General features: G+C 39.3%; 2 protein-coding genes across 7 annotated transcripts; one reads left to right on the forward strand and one right to left on the reverse strand.

The window, feature by feature from the left end:
- Positions 1-48: 48 nt before the first annotated feature.
- On the reverse strand, positions 49-10,531 carry gtpbp1 (GTP binding protein 1). Of its 6 annotated transcripts, XM_044330747.1 has the most exons (15): positions 10,502-10,531; positions 8,495-8,781; positions 6,441-6,552; positions 6,047-6,227; positions 4,880-5,063; positions 4,331-4,495; positions 3,940-4,063; positions 3,608-3,722; positions 3,383-3,527; positions 3,102-3,284; positions 2,667-2,802; positions 2,356-2,534; positions 1,732-1,893; positions 1,384-1,434; positions 49-1,129 (listed from the first exon to the last, which is right to left on the reverse strand). In XM_044330747.1, coding segments are annotated over exons 1-15 (2,142 nt in total). In that variant the 5' UTR covers positions 10,503-10,531; the 3' UTR covers positions 49-1,012. The 6 variants fall into 6 exon arrangements, with proteins under 6 accessions (XP_044186682.1, XP_044186676.1, XP_044186678.1 ...); XM_044330741.1 differs by lacking the exon at positions 1,384-1,434; XM_044330743.1 differs by lacking the exons at positions 1,384-1,434; positions 10,502-10,531 and adding an exon at positions 10,472-10,485 and having other exon boundaries at positions 8,495-8,783.
- Positions 10,532-13,879: 3,348 nt separating this feature from the next.
- Positions 13,880-18,021, forward strand: lgals2a (lectin, galactoside-binding, soluble, 2a). The gene is made up of 4 exons (XM_044330781.1): positions 13,880-13,987; positions 16,463-16,542; positions 16,810-16,981; positions 17,352-18,021. The coding sequence occupies exons 1-4, from the start codon at positions 13,979-13,981 to the stop codon at positions 17,496-17,498; spliced, it is 408 nt and encodes a 135-aa protein (XP_044186716.1). The 5' UTR covers positions 13,880-13,978; the 3' UTR covers positions 17,499-18,021.
- The last annotated feature ends 4,110 nt before the right edge of the window (positions 18,022-22,131 follow it).

Here is a 22,131-nt window from a genome sequence, read left to right on the forward strand (position 1 = left end):
TAATGACAAAAATCGGAGGAAAATGCAAATATAGAAAAAGACCAACTATTGAAAAGTTCAGTAAAGCCTGTTTATTAATGGTCAGTTTTTTTTTTTGGCGGCAAAGTGTGTTTAAAATGTCACAACATGTTAACAGCAACAGGCCATAACGCATGGGGTACTAGAGTTACAAGTAGCACTGCAAGTACTGTATGTCTTACAATCATGAGCAACTGTTGAAGTGACAAGGTTATGTGCTGTATTTGTTTGTACTAACACTATTGATATAAGGTTTGTAAAATGGACAAGTAACAGTGGTAGCATGATGGATACTACTGAATCTAAGAGCGCGAGTGAGAGAAGGTTGAAAGAGTTAAAACCATCCAAGAGTCGACGTTCTGCATGTATACCAAATAAATAACTGACAATTATAAAATGTTAACAGCTTATATTTTCCATATATGTAGAATTTGAAATCACTATGTGCCCTCTGCTACATTCATTTGTGATTTGCATACATTTTGTACAATGGCATATTTCCAATGGGGGCACAACTAACAGCTAATTTACATATGCAGTATAAATAGTACATTGTTTTTCATTGCAAATACACAGGGAATGCATGGGAGGAGTTTCACTTATAGCTGCTCATATTGACTTGACCTTGTTTGGGTTAGCCTTCCTCCCTGCCACTGACATTGAGCCAGAGGACTGAATTGTAGATTTCATAGATCCACATAAAATATGGATAAAATTAAATAAATCATCATCCTGAGTGAGGCTAACCTCAAAAACCACACTGCCTGCTTTCCATCACATAAACCACTTAAAATAGTGAAGGCAGCTGACATTAAAATGCATTAAGGGCGTATCCCTTTGTGTTCCCTTTAAAATAAAAACCACAGGGCCTGGTATAAAAAGGCAAGGAGAGTATCTTGCTCTAAAACATCGGTATCCTTCATGGTTTTGTGGAATGAAGACACTTGGTGGAGTGATAGCAGAGAGGGAGGTATGTGACGGACAAGAGGGCAGTTCAGCAGCCTCCTAACCCTGATGAGGAGGGAGCTGCCGTAGAGTTGGTGCTGCTGTTCTGGCCTTTTCCTTTGTGCCTTTGTCCGCCCCTTCTCCTCCCACCTCCTCCAGACTTTGGCTACAAAGGAAAAGTAAACAAAACAAAAACACTTGATAAGGGACCTTCAAACTTCTATTTGAAATACTTAACTAATACTGTTGTCCAGAAAAAAAAAAAATCAGTGCAAGTGGTTACATTTGGCAACATGTTAAAATCGAGAAAACATTATTTAGGAAACAAGATTGCAGGGCAATGAACTTGCTTAGTAAAAGACAATTTGGATTATCCGGGTTCTCCATTGTTCTGGTTCATTTTGAATCAGCCCGTTTTACCTTGTTCTCTTTGTTGCCCTCCTTTATCTGAGCGTCTTCCTCTCCCTCTCCCTTAGGAATCCAGCCACGCAAGCAAAGGAGAGGGAGAGAGTGTGATGGAGTAATGTGGAATGACAAAGGAAGGATGTTAAATGATGGTGGATGAAAGGAAGTGGAAGGAGGAGGACACAGTAGTTAGAAAGTTAGAAAAGGGCAGCAATGTTAGGGCAAGCACACAGTAAGCAGGAAGGAAACCACATACAAATGCTGGAAGACAAGTCTAACATTCATAAACTCGTATTCTAAAACCACACTTAATACCACCTCACGCAGTATTTGTTAATATTGTGTTTTTAACTTGTGTCTCACCGGTTGTGTCGTGTTTGGGCCTGCCGACTGTGCTATCGTTGTTGCATCTTCACCGGCTGCTAAGGTGCCGTCCTCTTTTCGGAGTGGTGCCTTTTTTGTAGACTGCATTTTGATTTGTGGAGGTTTGGAATTTGATGGTAAATTGTTGGTGGATTGCAGCAGCTGAAAAGAATGTGAGTCAATATTTGAGTCTCAACAAGATAACGAAATCAGCTTTTGTCAACAGCATTCTACAAATTCTACAAAAATCAGCTTGTAAATATCGTTTTTCTTCTGGTCTTTAACCTTCTTTTAAGTGCTAAAAAATAACTATCTTATAGCAGTCTCTGTGAATTGAAATTCTTGGTAAATGTAATGAATATTCTTGTGAAACAGTCCTTCCCAGAATTTTCTGCTCTTATCCCATAGGAATCGCTTGTCAGCATTACAGATTTCCTTTGACAAAAAATTACAAATACTGTCCACAAAAAGTATTTAATCCAATTGGGGCTTTAGGTACTTGTACAACATTGTGAGGAGAAAAACAAACAAACAGAACTTTGATTTGGTCCATACTATGCCATAGGCCACCACTCTCATCCTACTATAAGCATAGGTCCTTGATCTTTCAGAAGGCTTTCCTACCTTAGTGATGGTCCCCACAGCCTTGGTGCGTCCCTCCCTGAACACCAGCCTCTGGTCACAGTGCAGATACTCAGGGGTCTTGATGAAGCGGAAGTGGACAGAGGCCTTGTCTCCTGTCCGTAAGCAGTCTCTGTTCATGGACAAGATGGTGGCTGTCTGCCTTATGCTGCCACAGTGGACTGAGTGAAGAGAAAGAAAAAGAGACAATAGGGGGAAAAAAATGAGTTTTTGCATATTGCGATCACCACAGTGAGTCAATAGGAAATACAGTCTGAGCAACACATGTGCCTTTCTGTGTTACTGTCACCCACCCATGGCCTGGTATCTAGGGGATATCGTAGTGGGATGATGCAGTACCAGGATCTCCGCCTCAAACTCCCAGGTGGCCTGTGGGCTCAGCCTCGGGGACACCATCACCATACCTTTCCTTATGGAAGAACGCTTGATCTTTACGGATAGCCATGTGGTAGGAGTTGTAAAGACGACAGGAGATACAGACAGAGGAACACGGAACTGTTAATTGTTCCACACAACAACAATCAGTTGTCTAGAACATTTTAAGACATTGATGTATTAGAGCATGATAAAGTAAAAAGACAAGGAAGATGACCACGCTTCCCCAAAACAACACAGCACATGGTTTTCAGTCAGTGAGCAGAAGGCTTAAGAGGAGGACACACAAAAACAAACAATGCATTCCAGACTTTCCAACTAGATGCTTCTGTGGGAGAGCTGTCCACTCCTACCTTTTTGAGAGCAAAAGAGGCAGTCTGGCCACCTCTAACTTCCTTCACAGGCATTCTCTTGCGGTGGATTGATTTGACAGCGATGGGGATGAAGCTGCCCAGAGGGTCTGGCCCCAGCAGCATGGTATCATTCAGACGTATGAGTCCACGTAAAGTAGTTCCTGATACTACCGTTCCCACTCCCTGATACATAAGCAGAACACAACCGTTTTTAGGTTCCTTACTTATATAACACACGCAGTAAAATGCATTTAGTGATAAGAAATTGTCAGCGTATGTACCGGTACAGAGTAGGTATCATCTATCTGAAACTCAGCCGGCTGGTCGTCTCTGTAGGATGTTCTAGAGGAGAGCAGGTTGAGAAACATCTTGAGTAGGTCCATGTTTTCCCCGGTCACATTAGAGATCTGAAAGATGGGACACATCCTGGACACACACAGACACACAGACGTTACAAATGAGCTTTTTCACTCTTATTCTGAATCTGGCTGGGACAGATTTAGTACCTCTCCGAGCTGAAGTTTGAAGCGGTGACTATGACGTCGTCCTTGTTCTGTACCAGGACAGGGATCTTCCTACAACCGGGGGACTTCAGTAACCTCTGGAGCAGCTTCAATGTCTCTGTCATGATCAAAGAAAGACCATGAGAATTACAACACATAGCCTGTTAATGAGTGTAGCACATAATGAATTTCATGTAAGGTTTTGTTAGCAAGTGCAGCCAAACTACGTATAAAATTACAAAGTACCCAACACATCAACACAAGCTGTTCCTTTCGTTCCATTTTGTACGAGAAAACTATATAAAAGAGAGTAAGAAAGTAGACTCCAGACTGACCTTGCAGGATGTTGGATGGACACATATCTATCTTGGTTACCACTACGAACACAGGCACATTCAGAGCTAAGGCCAGACCCAAGTGCTCTTTGGTCATCCCTACGATACCTGCATTACTGCCCACCTGGAGGGAGAGGGAGAGAGCGAGGAATTCTATGAATATATTTTTGGTAAAAAGATACCAAAAAAAAGCCTTTTTTAAAATTGTGAACACTGAACATAAGCCTCACTTCACATCTTGGTGTGTAATAAAACTGCTAAAGGTTTAAGCTCAAATTTAGATATTGACTGCAAATAATTAAAATGCTTTACAGATATACATTAAAATACATACAGGCTGACATTTTTATATTTTTTTGATATATGGGACCCAATGTCCTATTGTCCATACCATAAGCATGCAGAAGTCAGGCAGGTGTCCAGTCATCCCAAACACAGTGGTCTTGAGGTATTTCTCATGTCCAGCCAGATCTATGAAGGTAATGACTTTGGAGGACTTCTCACAGATTTTTGTCCAGTCCAGGCTTCCTCCATGACTATCTGGTTTGTTCACCACCTATGGACACACAGAAAGGAAGTTATATACTCAGCAGTCATACTGTCTACACCTACATGTACTGCTTCACACTAAAGTCACATCTATATCCACTGTTATGTGTTGATTGTTATTTCATTTATATTTGTTTTTTTTCTGGATGCCATCCTCTGCTCCTTCATCTCTTGCTGAGGTAGACCTGCTTCAGTTTTTTAGCTAATGTGCCGAGATAACTTCTGTTGTGATTTGGCGCTATATAAATAAAGCTGACTTGACTAATGTCAATTTTTCCTTTAGAATATCGCACATTTGAGCACCTCGTCGTATGGTACAAAACTCAATCATATAAACTATTATTCCAATGATTTAACAATTCCAGCTCTTTCAGAGGCATGCCAACCTCACCTGTCCCTCCTGGTCAAACCCGAGGATATCGTTGCCCACACTGCTGGTCCTGCCACTCTCCATCTCGTGCTTGTGTCTGAAGAGTTTCTGGCGAGCAAAGCCTCTGCCATTATCCAGTTCTCCGTGCGTTAACACTCCCAGAAGAGTACTTTTACCAGCATCCACGTTCCCCACCACTGCAACCCTGAGGGATGGCGGAGTACCAAAATATCACCAAAAAAGGTAAACCTTAGATGAACTGGTAAATAGACCAATGGGAACCATCACTGTAGCCGTGGGTATTGTGAGTGGAATCAGAGACGGTTCACAAAGGAGACAGCACTTAAGAGTCATTTCCTGTATCTGGGATTTGCCACTGCCCAACCCCTCTAGAAGACTAGAGGCAGGTCCTGAGTCTATTCACTCCAACGGGAGAAGCGAAAGGACCACAGATTATTTCAGATTCTTTCGCCTAATAGTCACCTAAGTAAATATCAGACCCATTTTTCACAAGCCACATATCTTCCGAACACTTCTTCTGACACTAAAATGGCTTTTTTCAGACGGACAAATCAGAAGAAAATAAACTTTGTTCGAGACCTGTCTCAGCAACACATTCTTGTGAGATCTGGCAACACCTAATTCTTCTCTCTGTCAGGGCAACCTTCATTTAATTCACATGACAATAAACCTGAACGCCATAGTAATCCATACAGCTATGTGTTTGTGTTGTTTGCGTGTTTTGTTAATCAATTTGTTGTCATGAACTTCTGTTTTACCCCTTTTCTCTCATCGAGGGGGGTTGCTATATGCTAAATATCCAGGTGCTAATGCTAACGTTAGCTTGGCCATATATATGCCTGCTTCCCGCCTCATATAATCAATGCAATGCAATTTAAATAAAGATTAAACACATCAAGGTTGATTATGTTGTGAATTTGCACCGTGTTTTATATAACTTAACTCCACTGGAAGCTGAGGTTGTAGCCTTGGTGCTGGCAGTTTGAGTTTGTGGGGTTGAAAATGCGAAGCTAGCCTGTTAGTATTGGTCATGTCTAGATGGGGGGGGCGACCACGCTCACTTAGAAGACAGAAAGTGCATACCATTTCATACAATTGGTGCAGCCTGTAACGCGTCATCTTTTGTTACAGAGTGCCTTTGGTGGAATCCGATCTGTGACCACTCACCTGACCTCCAGGAAGTCCAGCTCACCCACACGCCGGCGGATCAGATAGTCACGTACCCAACCAGCAGCCTCATTGCGTTCCCGGAGTGGGATAAGGTCGGCGTCAATTTGCTCACACATAGAGAGCACCGTGGCCACAGAGGCCTCCATGTCCTTCTCATCCAGACCCCAGTCACCACCATCTACAACAAAGACATGGAGGAGGAAGGAGAATAAGACTTACGTTACAATTTAACAAGAGGGCCCTGTGAATTGTCCAGCCTTTGTAAACTGTGTTGACATAGATTGATTAAAATATAGGGGAAAGAGGGAAAAATAGGAGTTTTATATGCGGTATCATGACTTTGCAATGGTCTAAAAAGGCTCAGCATGTGAACTGTTTGCGTGTCTCTCACCTGAACCCATCCCAACCACATAGATGGTCTCTCCGCACCCTTCTTCCATCCTGTCTCGTAGCTGGCGAAGTAACGAGTCATACTGCTCTCCATTTGGGCTAACAAGTGCCAGCTATTGGGTTCATGGATGCGGAGGAGGAGAAAGAAAGAGAGGGAATATTGGCTAATGTTGACATTATGACCCTGTCTGCTATTATTGATGTTATATAAACACATCCTTCATCTAGTGAGTGCCTTGAGTGACAGTCAGTAACTGTTCAGAAAGTGGTGGAAATTGCATCAGGTGCAGCTGCTTTCAAGAGACACAGTTGCTGGATCTTAGAGTAAGTGTCACTCAGGATATTTTTCATTCACTGCAGACAACCCTCACATTCAAAATGTAAGCCAGAAGAGAAATTCAAAAGCTGCTCTCCAGGCACAAACACAGCTGTATCTCTTCCCATGAAACACCTCAAGGTTACATGTGAACGCCATACTATTATCTCTGCTGATATCAGCTCCCTTGTACAAATCAGTAGCACAGTAGAACTGCTTCAGGCTGTTGGAAGATCTATCTAGTTACACAAAATAAAACCAAAACCATTGTAACATTTTATGTTGTTTTAACTGTATGTCAGAAATTAACCAAAAAGTTAAAATGACAAATGGAATAAATGTACCTTGATATTGTGGAGGTGTGATTCAAGTTTTTAAGCAGTCACGCCATTAGATTACATCTACAATTACAACCACAATATAGTTGAGGTGTGAATGGTGTGACTTTTTTGTTCAACTATTAGGATAAATAGTCCCTGGAAAACCTGGTTAAGACACTACAGATATCACAACTTATGCATTTGGAAGTAGAGTGAAGCAAATCATGCTGCAGTATCATTAAGCCACATCAACAACTATTTACATAAGCAGATTAAAGTATGGATTTACTGATAAAAGTTAGTACACAGCATATCAGCAGTAGAAGCAAAGCAATGTAAGGAACAGAAACCAAAGGTGAACAAGCGACTGCATGCCTGATGCAACCATATGCAATCTGATTGTGTGACTTCTAAAACTATTGTAATATGTAGCCACAAACCTGATTGTCTAGGGCTCAAACCAACGATTCTTTTCGATTAATGATGAATCAATTGATAGTATAATCTATGAAAATTATAAAAGAAAATAGTGAAAAATGCCCTTATAATTCCCCACACCTCAATAAGAGGTATTCAAAATGTCTTGTTTTGTGTGGCAAACAGTCACAAAGATACTCATTTTACTGTCGTATGAGACACAAAAAAGCAGCAAAATCATCACATTTGAGAAGCTGGTGCCAGGGAATTTGGGGATTTTTTTCTTGATATTGTACTAAAATGTTGATCAAAATAGTTTCCAATTCATTTTCTATCACTTGACTAATCCACTGCAGCTCTCTTGCTGTCGCTGGTTTACGTCATTGAAAACTCGTTTGACAGGTCTGAATATATTATGACTACTTCGTAAATCGAAAGTCATCTGTTTGTGTTAGTACCGCCTAGTCCAAGTCGTTGCTCTAGGATATTATTGTTGGTATAGCTAACTAATTACAAACACACTGCTGTATTGCCCTGTGCTTCATCAGCCTGTTTGTTTTTATTGTAGTATTACTCACCACGTCCAGTCAGTGTCATGGTTTGTTTGACAACAGAGTCATTCACATTGCAGTGCCTTGCTTTAGACAGTAATAGCATCATTAGCTTTGGTTCAGCAATGAGCCTGCTGTGGTAACAAATGGTGCAACGTTCTTAAACTGAAAGGCAACTTATGTTACGTTAGATAAGGTTACGTGCTCAAGCATTAGCGGGAGCTAGCGTTAGCCACAACTAGCTATTTTATCTCAACGCCAGCAAAAGAAGCCCCTGAAATTCAGACAGCCAGTCGTGCATAAGTTAATATATGGTACCTACTAATGTACCTACTCGGTACCTACAGTGTGGAATAGCGTGCGATGTTTGGTAATTACATATATGCAAGAAACACCATCTGTTTCATTCATTCATCTGGCAGCGCAACGGTATCCAAGGCCTAGCTTTTACCTTGCTAGTAAAGTCAATCCTGCGGTCCTCGGGCTCGCCATTGACCATGTCCCCGTCATCGAAGCACTCGTCCCCGGTGTCGTCCCCGCCGCATCCTCCCCGGTCTGGAGCGAATATACTCGCTGGGACTAAAGCATCAGCCAGCGGTATGGAGCCTGGGCTTATTCCTGGCTCATGCGCCGCAGCTACTGATGCCATTTCTGTGTGAGTATTGCAGTAATAAATCTCAAGCTGTCTCAATTGTTGTGATGACGGTTGGCAACCAAACAGACACACATACACACACACTCTGACACCCCGCAAGCTCTACACGCTAACAGTTAGCAAGCATTAGCTACACCCATTTGTCTCTTTAGCTAATTTTACAATAACCTGCTGCTTATTTGTGTTCCGTCAGTTTGGAGTCGAGCCATTTAAAAATAAAAATGCCACCACCTCGTCAATAATAATGAGGAAGGTGTGGGTGAGCGAGTAAACACGCCTTGACGCTTAATTCACCAATGGTGTTCGAGTCAGCGCGAATATGTGAGCAGTGGACCAATACCAGTGAGGGGGTCGTTCATATTATTATCATCGTCAGTCCCTCTGAGGACAGCAGGGCCGGTCATGTGTCTGTATAATATACTGCTGTTGATGCAATGATCCTACTAACGTTGTAATGCTCTGTAATGGTGATTAATTCCTATCATAATTTAACAAGTTTATTCCTGTTCTTAATCGGTGTAATAATAATTCTCCTGGTCTTGTAGAGGTTTGTTGTGACAAACTAAGCTCGAAAGGAAATAGACGTTAATTATAATTTGACCAAAGTTGATAATTAAAATGTCTTTTTAAAAATCAAAATCAGTGACAAGGAAGGACTCTAATTATAGACTTTTCAGTTATTGTGATTTCATCATTTCCTTCATCATCAACATTATTCTACAGACTGAACATAGGGAGAAAAATGCCCTGTTCAACCTGTCATGGTTGGGATTTGCTAGACAGGTTATTCAAGCAGAGCTCTGATTAATGTTATTATTATTATTATCGTTGAGTTGTTGATTTGTTGTTATCCCCAGAAACAATTATGAAAGGAGGATGCCTGGAAAGTCCACTTCCTTGATTCCTCTCTTAATAAGCACAGCTGTTATGCTGAATGTTTCTAAGAACCCAGAGCTGTTTAACTAAATACAGCAGGATGTTGTTCATAAGTGAAATATGTTGAGTTCAAACTCTTGAGCTGAACGAATCATGAATCAAGACTAATAACGCAAAAGAATCTAAATGATTTGAATTGTTACTCGCAGACTTTCTTTGTTGAGGACATACAGCCTGAAGAACTAAAAATGCTTTAACCCTCCTACTGTGTTTCGGTCAATTTTGACCTCTTTTCAAGTTTAGATGTGTGAAACATACTTTTAATTTTTTCTGATCAAAGCAAGACTTCATTACATCCTTTTCAATGACCTACTGAATACAGTAAAAAACATTTTGATCATTTTCCTTTTTTTAAAATGCCAAAAGTTATGGGTCAAATTTGATCCGGTAGTAATTATGGGTTGTTTATGCAGAGAAATACATAGTAAATGTTGTCAAACCATCATGAATTACAAAAATAATAGTAATAAAATCCTATAAAAATGTCATAATAATATTGTGTAGTGATATTAAAATTATGTTTCATGCCAAGAAAGTGTACTGACTTGAATTCAATTGTAGAGTGGCACGGAGCAAATATGATCCCACACACACATCTTCTGTCCCCCAGCATAAAGGCTGTGGCTTTCCCGCGCTTTATTTCTCACATCTCACCGCACATCTGGCACAGCACACACACACACACACACACACTCATACGCACATGCACACACAGACAAAGACACACACACATACACATCTCCTGTTCCCCAACTGTATAGCGGTATATAGGCTGGGGCTTTCTCGTGCTTATCTCACCGCACACATTGCACAGCATGCACACACACACACGCACACACACACACATACACACACACACGCACTCACTCACACACACATACACACTCACTCACACACACACACCATGCTGGAGATGACACTGTTGATTTTGGAACTAAACAGACTTTTCTGCTTTTTTATAGGAAAGACAATTTTGACCCCTAACACAACAGATGTAACAATAATTGCTAATTTTAACATATAAGAAAATACAAACAAGTTATTTCGGGAATTATGTTGTTTATCATTAGCCTCTCATGGTCTTATAATATATTTGCCTGTTCTGTTCATAACTCAACATAACTTTTATGTTAAGTTAAATGCAGTCTATATATGTATAGATAGATAGATATTAGCACTAAGGGTGTTAACCATTTTCGAACGGCAATAGGAGAGTTAAACAGAAGATTTTTTAAGGTAGTATTACATAATACAATTATTGGGCTACCTCACTGTTAAACCACAGTTATTGCTGTCAGTAATTCAACGTGTGGTATTTTGCTAAAGATCCAGTATATTGCCAATAATGAGTTAGCTGACTTGACAAAAGAAGTAGAAGCAGCATTTGATTACTAGCACATACTAGTCTGTTGTTGAAAATTGTTGTCACCAGATTACATACATACATTTGCCCTCACTCAAGCCTACATTAGAACTTCAGGCTCAGGTGTAGTCAGAAATGTCTCAAAAGCTTTTTAATAAAAGTTTACCTGGAAACCTTTTCTTCAAACCAAATTATGCAAGTTTTGGGCCCATTCACTGTAATTTCAATTAATAATTTGAAAACTTTTGATGAGTTTGTGTGTAAAACAAATTAATTTCCTAATTTTCATGAAGTTTATTTTTAGAAAAGTAAAGACTTTTGACCCACATGACCTGATCAAAGTTTGATTGAAATGTGTACTGTCAGGTGTGTAGAGACAATAAGTAACTGCAGCTGGACACAGAAAAATACTCATATATTTGAATGGAGAGTGTGAGCAAACCGCTAGGTGCTTGGACCCTAATAAAGGAAAAACTGCAGTACAGAGCTACAAATTTTAATTTTGATTTTATTTTTCTGCAGCACTTTATCACTAAACTGTCACTTTGACCACTAGAGGACAGTGAACACTCAGCATTTTAAATACACTCTGGTCAACTGTCAACTCCACCCAGCCTCAATTAAAGCAGACACTATCAATACCATACTAATTTAACAAACCTGCTTTACTTTTAATATTCTGTCCACTGCCAAGTATGGAAATTTAAATATTCACAAATACAGTATTTATTGCAGAGGTTTATATTGTTTGATGAATTGTTTGTGCATTATTCAAACAGATTATGATTAGCACATAATGACAAAGTATAGCCTACTCTTATTGATATCCATATAATGATAACGAAAATCTGTAAAGCATAAATATCTGTATTATTCCCACTGACAGAGACACTGACACTGATGTGGTGTTGTAATTTACAAGTGTGAGTGTGTGTGTTCTTCCTCTGTTTTCCTCTGTCTTCTCAAAGATCTCTGTGTCATTCGATCTCCTGACTGTCTTAAGACTGGGTCTTGTGGCAAGATGAAACATATCAGGTCCTTGTGCCCCACTGAACGTCTGATGAACTCTACTTCCTGCGTGGTTACCGACCATATTAATATATCTTCCAAGAAACATACTGTACCAAAAGAGATCAGCCTATAAATTAAGTTATATCCACAGCATGATGTGATAAGGAATGCACCTCTGTTTGTTGAGGAGGAGGTCAACAGAGCTGTGACTCAGACACTGTTAGTTCATTGGATCATTGATACATGCCAGCTGTTCAGAACTATTTGTCAGCGTACATTCATAAAGAACAGCTGAACTAAGTTCTACAGATGTGCACTTGGAAGCTGGTGTGTAATTGTGAGTGAACATTATAAAGCAGATGTGTTGTTCATAGTGAGCAGATATACAGGTCATCAGTGTTAACAAGCAGACATTGTAGACAGGACACATATTAAAAAAATCTGACAAAATAATCTCAACTCAAGGACCACTTATCTCTTTCTGACCTTCAACTCATCATCATCAAAGAGCAAAACTCTTTCACACTTTATCAAACACACATATGCACACAAGACTCCAGCCTTAGTTAGACAAAGAGACAAAGAGCGAGCCACATAATGTTATAGAAGACTCAGAGACCCTTACAATATACAACCTTGGCAGCTAAATTGTACAACAGTTGGTTCTTTGTTCTTCACTTATCAGTGTTTCTTCCTGGAGGAGTTCTGCCTCCACATCCATCTGCTGGAAACTGGAAGTTGAAAGTCGAATGACACAGTGTCGCTTTTAACATTTCTGTACTTTCTCACTTGAAGTAAACAGGTTTCACTCACATGCACACCTAAGTATAAACACATGAATTATAAAACAGTATAACAAAGATTATAAATTTCCATTACATCAGCAAAAGGAGCTGAGCCAGTTTTTTGCATCATTAACCAAAGACAATCATGGATACATGATCATTTTTAAAGATTGTTTTGCATTGAGATGGAGCATATATTGAGATGAAATCAAAGTTTTGTGCATATATATTTGTCTTGATGTGGGCTATCCCCACAACCAAATGTCTCTAACACCACAATTGAAAGAATACATTTCAGCACAACAAGTGAATCATATGATTTAGAATCAACTGAGGCACAAGCAAAATGAAGGCTATTACTGGCACAGAATGACTGCCATACAGATTTTAGTCCTCAAATCCTTGTGATCCAACACCACAATTTTGGTCACCACAGAAACAAGGAAATAGAAAAACAACAAAAAATAAATACATAATCCTTGACAGTTGCTCCTCGTGATTTTAATCTAAATTACATTGGGCTGCATTGCATTGCAATGTCTGTCTTACTGCCTTATTGAGTCACAGCAGCTGTGTCAGTTGTAAGTCATCAGATGAAAGTTAAGCCTATTGCTGGCTGTGATTCAGATTTAAATCATTTTTAGGATTTGACTTAGTTTCAACGTTTCACTTTGGCTCATTTCTCTCCTAACCAAAGATTTGTGGGGGTCGGACTGAACTCATACACTGCCATTTGATCCTGCATTGTAGGCAATATACAGTACATTGTAAGTGGACATTATGGCTATCAGCAGTGCCAAATATTTAGTCGTCTCCCTGGAAACAAATTCATGTCTATTTCTGTCCAGCACTCTGGCTAGTGTTCCCTCTCGCAGTCAGACTCAACACCACCAAGCTACAATGTAACAGTCCTCTCTCAACAAATAATCTGTCGCTAATTAGCCTTGCTTCACTGAGGACTACAATCACTTGTTAAGCAATAAATGAGTTATTTATGGTCTATAACTACACTGTGAAGTCATTTGTCGATGTTCTCTAAAGGCCTGATTGTATTGGCTGCTTGAAATGTCACTCAGATCGAAGGATCCTCCCACACTGTATAAACTCTCCTGACGGTGCAGTGAGGCGAGGCCCTGCAGCACTCTCACTTCTTCTCTGCTGTAATTCTTGACCACATCTGCAAACATGATGACCGTAAGTATGATTTTGATAATAATATTGTGCTCCTGCACGGCTTTTGCTCTGTATTTTATGACTCAGATGGACAAGCAGTGTCAGGCCATATGTTAAAAGAGAGACTAACAGCTGGTTGACATGTGACAGCTCACTCTATGCCATGCCAATGTAACTGAACCAGCTCAACTGTGCTTTGACTAAACTTCACTATATAAAACATTTATTTAGCTATTGAGAGTTCTGGACATGTGGATTTCATTGATTTCCTTTTATGGGCAAAATATTCACTACAGGACATACATGCATTAATCACCTAATGACATCAGTGAGTATGAATTCTGTGCATCCTGTGTTTTCTCAGTGATGGCAAATGAGTCAGCTGTTTAGGGCGCTCCATTCTTCATGCAATAATTTAATTTCACTGCAGTTGGAATTCTTAATATCATTTGTCTGTTTTGTCCACTCATGCTTCCTTAGTTTCAGTATCAATAACTGGGAGCTTAACACAGGCAGCAATGCATTCTGGCCCCCTTGGACTCATAAACTGAGTAGATTACAATAAAGGCCTTGTATCATGTTGGCTTTTTGGCTTCTGGGGTGAACATGTGTTTGTTGAGGGGCATAGTGAGGAGGGGGAGGCAGGCTTAAATCACATTATAGGATAAAATGAAATAAAGTCATCATGTGGATGTAAGAATAGATGCGGCTATACTGTGATTCTGAGTTTCAACACTTGGGGTGAACAAATCCATTTCATCAGCGGAAGATTGTGAAGGCTTATTTTCATGCAGCTCTATAAGGGGATGATTCTTGTACTGTAAAAAGAAATCAGAAAAGAAAAGAGGTCAGAAATTTGTTTGTACAACATAGAAATTCCAGCAGGATGGCTGTTATCTTTGAGTGAAATAATTACTTCATAATTCCTCTATAGCCATGAGTATATGTGGTCAATAGATGTGTGTTCCTTGTACATATTTGGGATGTGCAGTCATTTGGCAGCCTGATCTTGTTTCTTTGTCAGTGAGAAGCGCAGTGAAATGTCTTCTCACACACATGCAGTATGCATATTCCTTTAGAACAGTGGTTCCAAACCTGTGGGTTGGGACCCCCACACAGGGTCGTGAGATAAACTCAGTGGGTCATGAAATGATTGCCTTGATAAGAAATAAGAGAAAGAAATAATTCAGATAGAGAAATGTATTTTTTTTTTTTTTTACAACTTTTCTCTAACTTTTGCTTCTTTCTTATGAAAGACTGTATAGTTTGACCTCTTTAGACCACTCCTTTAGACAGCCGTGTCTAGGAGATACACGGTGACCGCCAGCTCAGACTGACCTCAGCCCAGCCCCAGACAGCTCAAGAACTAGTGCTATGTGTTATACTTAACAGCTGGACTCTAACATGGAAAGAATGTCATACCCATGTCATTCTATCCCCTACCATCCCTTTCATTTCATGGTTTGGTTGATCTTTCAGATCAAATGTTTGGTTTTTTTCTCCGGATCTATCCTTCCAGGATCTGGCAACACTCTAGCAAACCACTAACTATACAGCTTTCATTTGCAATGAGTGTATCTAAACATTGTTAATACTCGCTGAGATTTTTTCCAACAGCTGCAGCATGTTAAACTCATGCAACTCATTTTTGCTCCTATCCTCTGAAAAGGTAATAGATTCAGCCTTTGAAAGGCTGATGAACTGCAATTTTTTTTCATTAATGATTAGATTTTTAACATTTTAAGCTTTTTGGGTATAAGGAATGTTCCCCTCAAATGTAAGTGGATGTATATTTGTGTCAAATCCTTTCCTGTTTAATTATCACTGTGTTTCTGACCAAAACATAAATTATTGCAATGAGCTCATGTTTCAGACTGTTACTACTCTGTCTGCTCAGAATTACTGTAATTTTTTCTAATGTTTGACATTAGTGCACATTAAACTATTGTTAAAAATGGTTCCTCAGATACATCATTGGACTGACATGACAAAATGTCGAACAGTGGTGATCCGTGTTTCACAACCAAATACTAAATTGCTCAAGTGCAATTTCCTAATCATGACACAACCCAGTATTCCCCCGCCACATGTGCAGTGGCAACCGAGCAGAGGATTTCTGCTGTGCTCAGCCTTCTTTTCCACTGTGCACTTACCATTCAGCACTTAGGAAAATATTGCTCATTTTAACGAAGGTAGTCCCTCATCATTTTTCCACATTTTTAGCCTCTGCCAAAATCGGCGTAGAGGAAAATGGGAGTGGTAAGAGGAGAAAAGAAAAGATCTGGAATCTTTGACCAGTCTTCCAATGTGAATTTAATGTGAAACACATGTTTCGTAATTTTGGGGGGATTTGAGAGTTCACTGAGGCAACTACTGGTGCAGGTTTTTTTTTCTTTTGCGTAAAGCCACAATAATAATTGGATCTTGTAAAATCCAGTAGTTTCACCACACAATAATGTACTGTATTCCCCCCCTTCCCCCCTTTTCTCTGTACAGGGAATGATTATAAAGAACATGTCCTTCAAGGTCGGGCAGACTCTGACCATTGTTGGAGTCCCTAAGCCTGATGCTACAAAGTAAGTGCAAATGTAAAACATTATTTTGATATTTTGAAATATGTTTTTCTCCTTCTGTGCTTGTTTCACTTTTCTTGTGAAATGAAGACACTAAACTCAACACGAGGGACATTTACTCTCAGTTACTACTCTTAACCTGACCTCAGCAATAAAGATGATAATGACTAGCAGATGAAAAGAGCAACCATACAACTGCTGAGGATGTCTCAATATCTTACATGTAAGGATCCATATCAAAATCTGATTAATATCTTTGTGTCTATGCAGTTTTGCTGTGAATATCGGCCCCGATGACAAGGATATTACAATGCATATCAACCCTCGTTTTAACGCCCATGGAGATGAGAATACGGTGGTCTGCAACTCTTACCAGGGAGGCAGCTGGTGTGAAGAGCACCGTGAGGGAGGTTTTCCTTTCCACCAGGGAGAGGAGTTCAAGGTGAGAAGTCCAGTGCATACGATTTTAGCCAAGAATGTGTGGCTGCTGGTATGCAGTCTGTCCCATGCCTGTTTTTGTCTGTTAGTGACCTCTGTTGGAAAGTGTGTGTCACTGTAGCTCTGATAATTTGACCATAACCAGTTGAGCACCAATATATGTATTTGCAGAGATCTGTGAAAGCTATAGCCAATTATTTTTTTACCAGATAAGCCATTTCCAGGTAATTATATTATATACGGTATCCTATGGTACGTTTTACATAGAACTGGAAAGAGGTGTTAAGTTTGGTTCCTGTCCAATTATGCAGCAGAAGTTCAATCTGTAACACCTTTCCTTTGTCTATATATTCTTCCTCTTCCTTTCTCCTCAGTTGACCATCACATTCACCCCTTCGGAGTTCCAGGTGAATTTATCAGATGGCTCTACAATCCATTTCCCCAACCGCATGGGTGCGGAGAAGTACTCATTCATCAGCTTTGATGGGGAAGTTCGCATCACAAGCTTTGAAATCAAATAAACCTCCACCCTCCCAGGAATCGTTGGATTGAAATCCTGTTTTACTTTTTTTTAAATTTGTCTGGCATCAGGTCACTTATTGCCCCAGCTTTCAAATTCCTGGTATAAGTAGTGCCTTACACGCTTATCACATGAGGTACAGTGCAAGAATTGAGCTTGTTTACAAATGCAGATTCAGTAAACTACAGAGAAGACTACAGATGAGATAGAGACATACATAGTTATAATGCTCAGATGTACACGCAGAAACACATACAGCAAATATCACTGCATGTCCTTCTTGCACACGTGACAGAAAAGCAAACCAAACATAAAGTACCCCAAAGTTGTCTGAGTGTTATTTGCTTTGCAGTTTCAACTGTTAAGCTTAAAAGAACCTACTGCATAAAATGTGATCAGTTGTCATTTAAGGTGCCTTGAAAATGCATTGTGCTTTTTTTTTCTTTCTCCCAAACATTCCAGTTTTGTAACTGAGTACATTGCTTGCCTGTATTAACACATATTAAAGCAGGATAAAACATGGACTCTTGTGATTCCTTAAACCGCCAAGAGCACTTTTTCTTCGGTGTGGAATTATTTCGATTTGATATCTCTGAACAATTGCATATTACTTTTTATTCTCTCATTATTTCTGTCACACTGACACACTCATCACCCTCTTCTGACTTACACAAGTGTATTTACAAGCATATTCTGTGTCCTCTGCTTAGTTACACAGTAAAAATACTCAAACATTGGCCCCCTCTTTAATTACGATCACTGTAGTGAAACATACGCACCAACAGGTTATGAACTGGCACGTGTGACAATTATTCATCTTCCATATGTAAACTATAATGTTTTAGATTAATAATTAACCCTGTATCAACATTAATGGTTTGAAGTTTGCAGTTTCCATTACTATGCAGGTCTTTGTGCAGTGTGTTTAGCTATTTTTCTACATGAAGGCTGAGCTCATAGTTTCCTGCTGTGAATTCTTTTGATCCCAAGTAAACAGGACTTAAAGTCTCGAGCAATGAACGCTTCTTCAACATAGATGCCTGGGAAAGCTCAAATTCTCTTTCTGGTTTTGTAAATAGTTTCTGTTTTATGTTGCTTGATTTAAAAAAAGAAACAAAAAAACTCAATTAGCTATGTTAGCCCATAGATGTCAAGTACAAAGGAGTGAAGTGTGCACACTGTTAAGCTCCCAATGAATAATTTTATTCTCTTTTTTTGAGGCAACATTTCGATCTGTAAGATCTTCTTTAGGCTGAGAATATTATATTTTTATGTACAAAAAGTACAAAAAAGTGGGGAAGGCTTAGGAAGATCTTACAGATCAAAACATTGCCTCAAAAAAGAGAATAAAATTATTTCTTGGTAGCTTAACAGTGTGCAGACCTCACTCCTTTGTACACTGCATTGAAAAATGTTTTTGTCTTGCACCTGAATAACTTGCCTGGATATGCGCACACTTAGTCCCTCTAGCCAGTAGATGTCACCATTGCTGTATTAATGTGATTTGCAAGCAGATGGTGGGAAACATGTTTGATGTCACACTTGGCTACAAGATGTAAGTTACTTTTGATTTTATGTCAGTGAATTATGATTTATTTTTCCCTTACGAGATTATTTAATGTCTGATGTCTTAAATGTCTGACCATTTTTTCCAGCCTTTTTCACTTTTTATTGTCTTTAAATGGTATGTATATACAAAAAGGGCTCAACTCAAGACTGTGAAGGAGATAGTGATATCTTACATAAACAAATATTATGTAATCTGGAAACTATCGATCTTTTGGTGACCTGCACCAGTATAATTGTCTGCTGCATGAATTCAATGACGCAGAGATGGAAATGAAAATTAGAACTGAGACAGATATCTGCATTAGCTCCAACCAGATACTATTTTGAATGTGCAGGCATGTTTGAGAGACTTGTAAGTATTATTTTAATCTAATATGATGTAACAGAAGGCAATGTGTGTGTGTGTGGCTAATTTGAGGAGAGATGGAGAAGAGAGAGTGAGACACACAGGAGAGTTTCTGCGTGAACAGGTTCCCATGCTCTGATCCTTCAAGATAAAAGCTGACAGGATCGTGTCGGATGACCTTTCCTTTCTTTCGTTTGTTAGGATTCATTAACAACAGTGCAGTGTGTGTGTTGTTTTTATGACATATTTGATCAGTATTTATATATATATATCTATATATATATATAGATATATATATATGTGTGTGTGTGTGTGTGTGTGTGTGTGTGTGTATGTGTATGTGTGTGTGTATGTGTGTGTGTGTGTGTGTGTATGTGTGTGTTTGTGTGTGTGTGTGTATGTGGTAATCAGTACTCAGGAGCTACCTGGCAGTGTCAAACGCTCTCTCTCTCGGGAGGAGAAGGAGCAGATTTGGTTGCCATGATGACCACAGTCTCTTGCTCTTTCCCCCCCTTCTTCACTTCCCCTGTTATTTGTTTTTTTTTTTTGGTATTTCTCTCTGCTCTTCTTTACCTCTGTCATATAGCTCATCATTTTCCTTCCTCCATCTCTTCTGTTTGATTATTTTTCTATCTTCCTTCCTCTGCTGAGTTGTCTCTCTTATTCTCTCCCTTTCTCAGTCATTCCTCAGCTGTAACCCATCCCTCTTCCCTCATAATTGGAAATAATTCTTCATTATTTTGTGGCAAGATCAATATCTGGGGCTGTGTTGTGAGTGTACTTACGTGTTTGTGTTTGTACTGCATCCACTTCATCCGCATCATTTTAGCATGGCTTGAGACCAGTATATTTATAAATATATGGTATATATAAAGAGATGTGAGCTTACCAAACCTGTGTACTAGAGTGTGTGTTGCACACTGATCCATACTCGTCTTTTTTGGCAAAGACTGCGACGCTTCTGGGAAGGACAATCCTCCGGCTCTTCAACACACATCCAATCAATAATGTTAAGGCATTGATGAGCACATTCAAATCACCTTGCTTATAGTAAACCCGGAGGACACACACACACAGACACACACACACACACACACATACACATACACATGCAAGCAGACAGCAGGCATATGCTGTGTTGTCAGTTCTCCATTTCATGTGATGAGTATCGCAGATTTTTAACACATCCCCATGTTTCCTTCACCTGTGTCATGCCACTTATTCAATGTCTGTGAGTAAATGTGGTGAAATGTGTGGAATGGAATGATTCACCTCAGCTTACATAAAACCTTTGTCTATATTTAGCGCCAGCATGACTCCAGATTTCTGCACCGAAGCTATCAGCCACACATTGAGATGTGCGTGGGCCCGCCCTGAGCTGACTGTGGTCCTGGATTCATGTTCTGCCTGCCTGCCTCACCTCAGGCTTGGTTTTTATCTTAGTAACATGATAATACATAAACAGAAGAGAACCTGTTGTGTTGCACCATCATGATAGTGTTACTTTGGGGAGTTTAGATAAATATTATAGTTCATTTATTTATACAAACATAATAATAGAAAAGATAGAAAACATAACAGCTGTGCAGGAGAAGACAGAAACCAAGTGGGCTTGTTATAGCTGTCCCCAAAGAGCACTGAAAATCAAGCAGAAATGCAAGCAGACAAAAACAACACAATAACACTACCAATAAATGACAAATTAAGTCTAAATATGAATGTATATGTTCCATTTGTGTGGATGGCAGGCAACTGAAGTAAGAGGAAGACAGTAAGGAGAGTACAATGAGGAGGACAGAAATACTCTTTATAAACACTTGTCAGTATGAAAAAATCAAATGAAAAAAAGTTGGAAAAATATGGGTACATGAGGCAGTAATGTTAGACAAGCCATTACACTCTGCGGGTGATCTCAAACAAATATGTTGTTTTATAACCTAGTTGAGTGCTTGCACAATCCTTCCAAGTCAACTTTCATTAGTCATTACACCAAGGTATTGAGCGGACTGCCCTTGAGTCGATCATCACTTATTGGTTTAGCAATGATTTTGATGGTTATACTTTTTATTATTTCATTCAATTTTATCAGTGAAGATTTATAAAATAGAATCTATTTGAGAATTTAAGAAGACTGTTGTTAGCCTGACTAATAAATATATGTTTCTTAGATACAGAATTAAATTGTAATCACCTTCAGAAAGAAGATACTGTATATTAAGTGCATGATGATAAAGAACAAATGTCCAAATATGGAGCCTTGTGGAACTCCATATCTTAATTTATCTTCATTCATGAATAAAAAGGTACTGAATATCATGAATATTAAACACAAATTCAATTGACTATTTCAGACAGAAATTTATTAGCTAATTATAAAATTGGTCAGGCTTCTATATAGGCAGGTAGAGTGAGAGAAAATGTTTAAACATACTTCTGTGTATCCCTTTCAAATTTCTTTTTCACTGCCTCACTTTACTGTGGATGTGAATATGTTTATCAAAGCACCTTGACTTTCTGGATCAAAATACTTTGTGTCTCATGGAGAATAGATATTACAGTTCTTCACCTGCAATCTAATATTCAAAATGATACGACTGAAATTGATATTCTTTGGTTGTGCACTGTAGCTGATAAAACTTGAGCTGAGCTGTGACCCTGAATCACAGTGTGTTCCTCGGAGGAGTACCATATAAAATATCCATTTATAAATATCTATCCG

This window comes from Thunnus albacares, chromosome 17, assembly GCF_914725855.1.
Source record: "Thunnus albacares chromosome 17, fThuAlb1.1, whole genome shotgun sequence".
NCBI lineage: Eukaryota > Metazoa > Chordata > Actinopteri > Scombriformes > Scombridae > Thunnus > Thunnus albacares.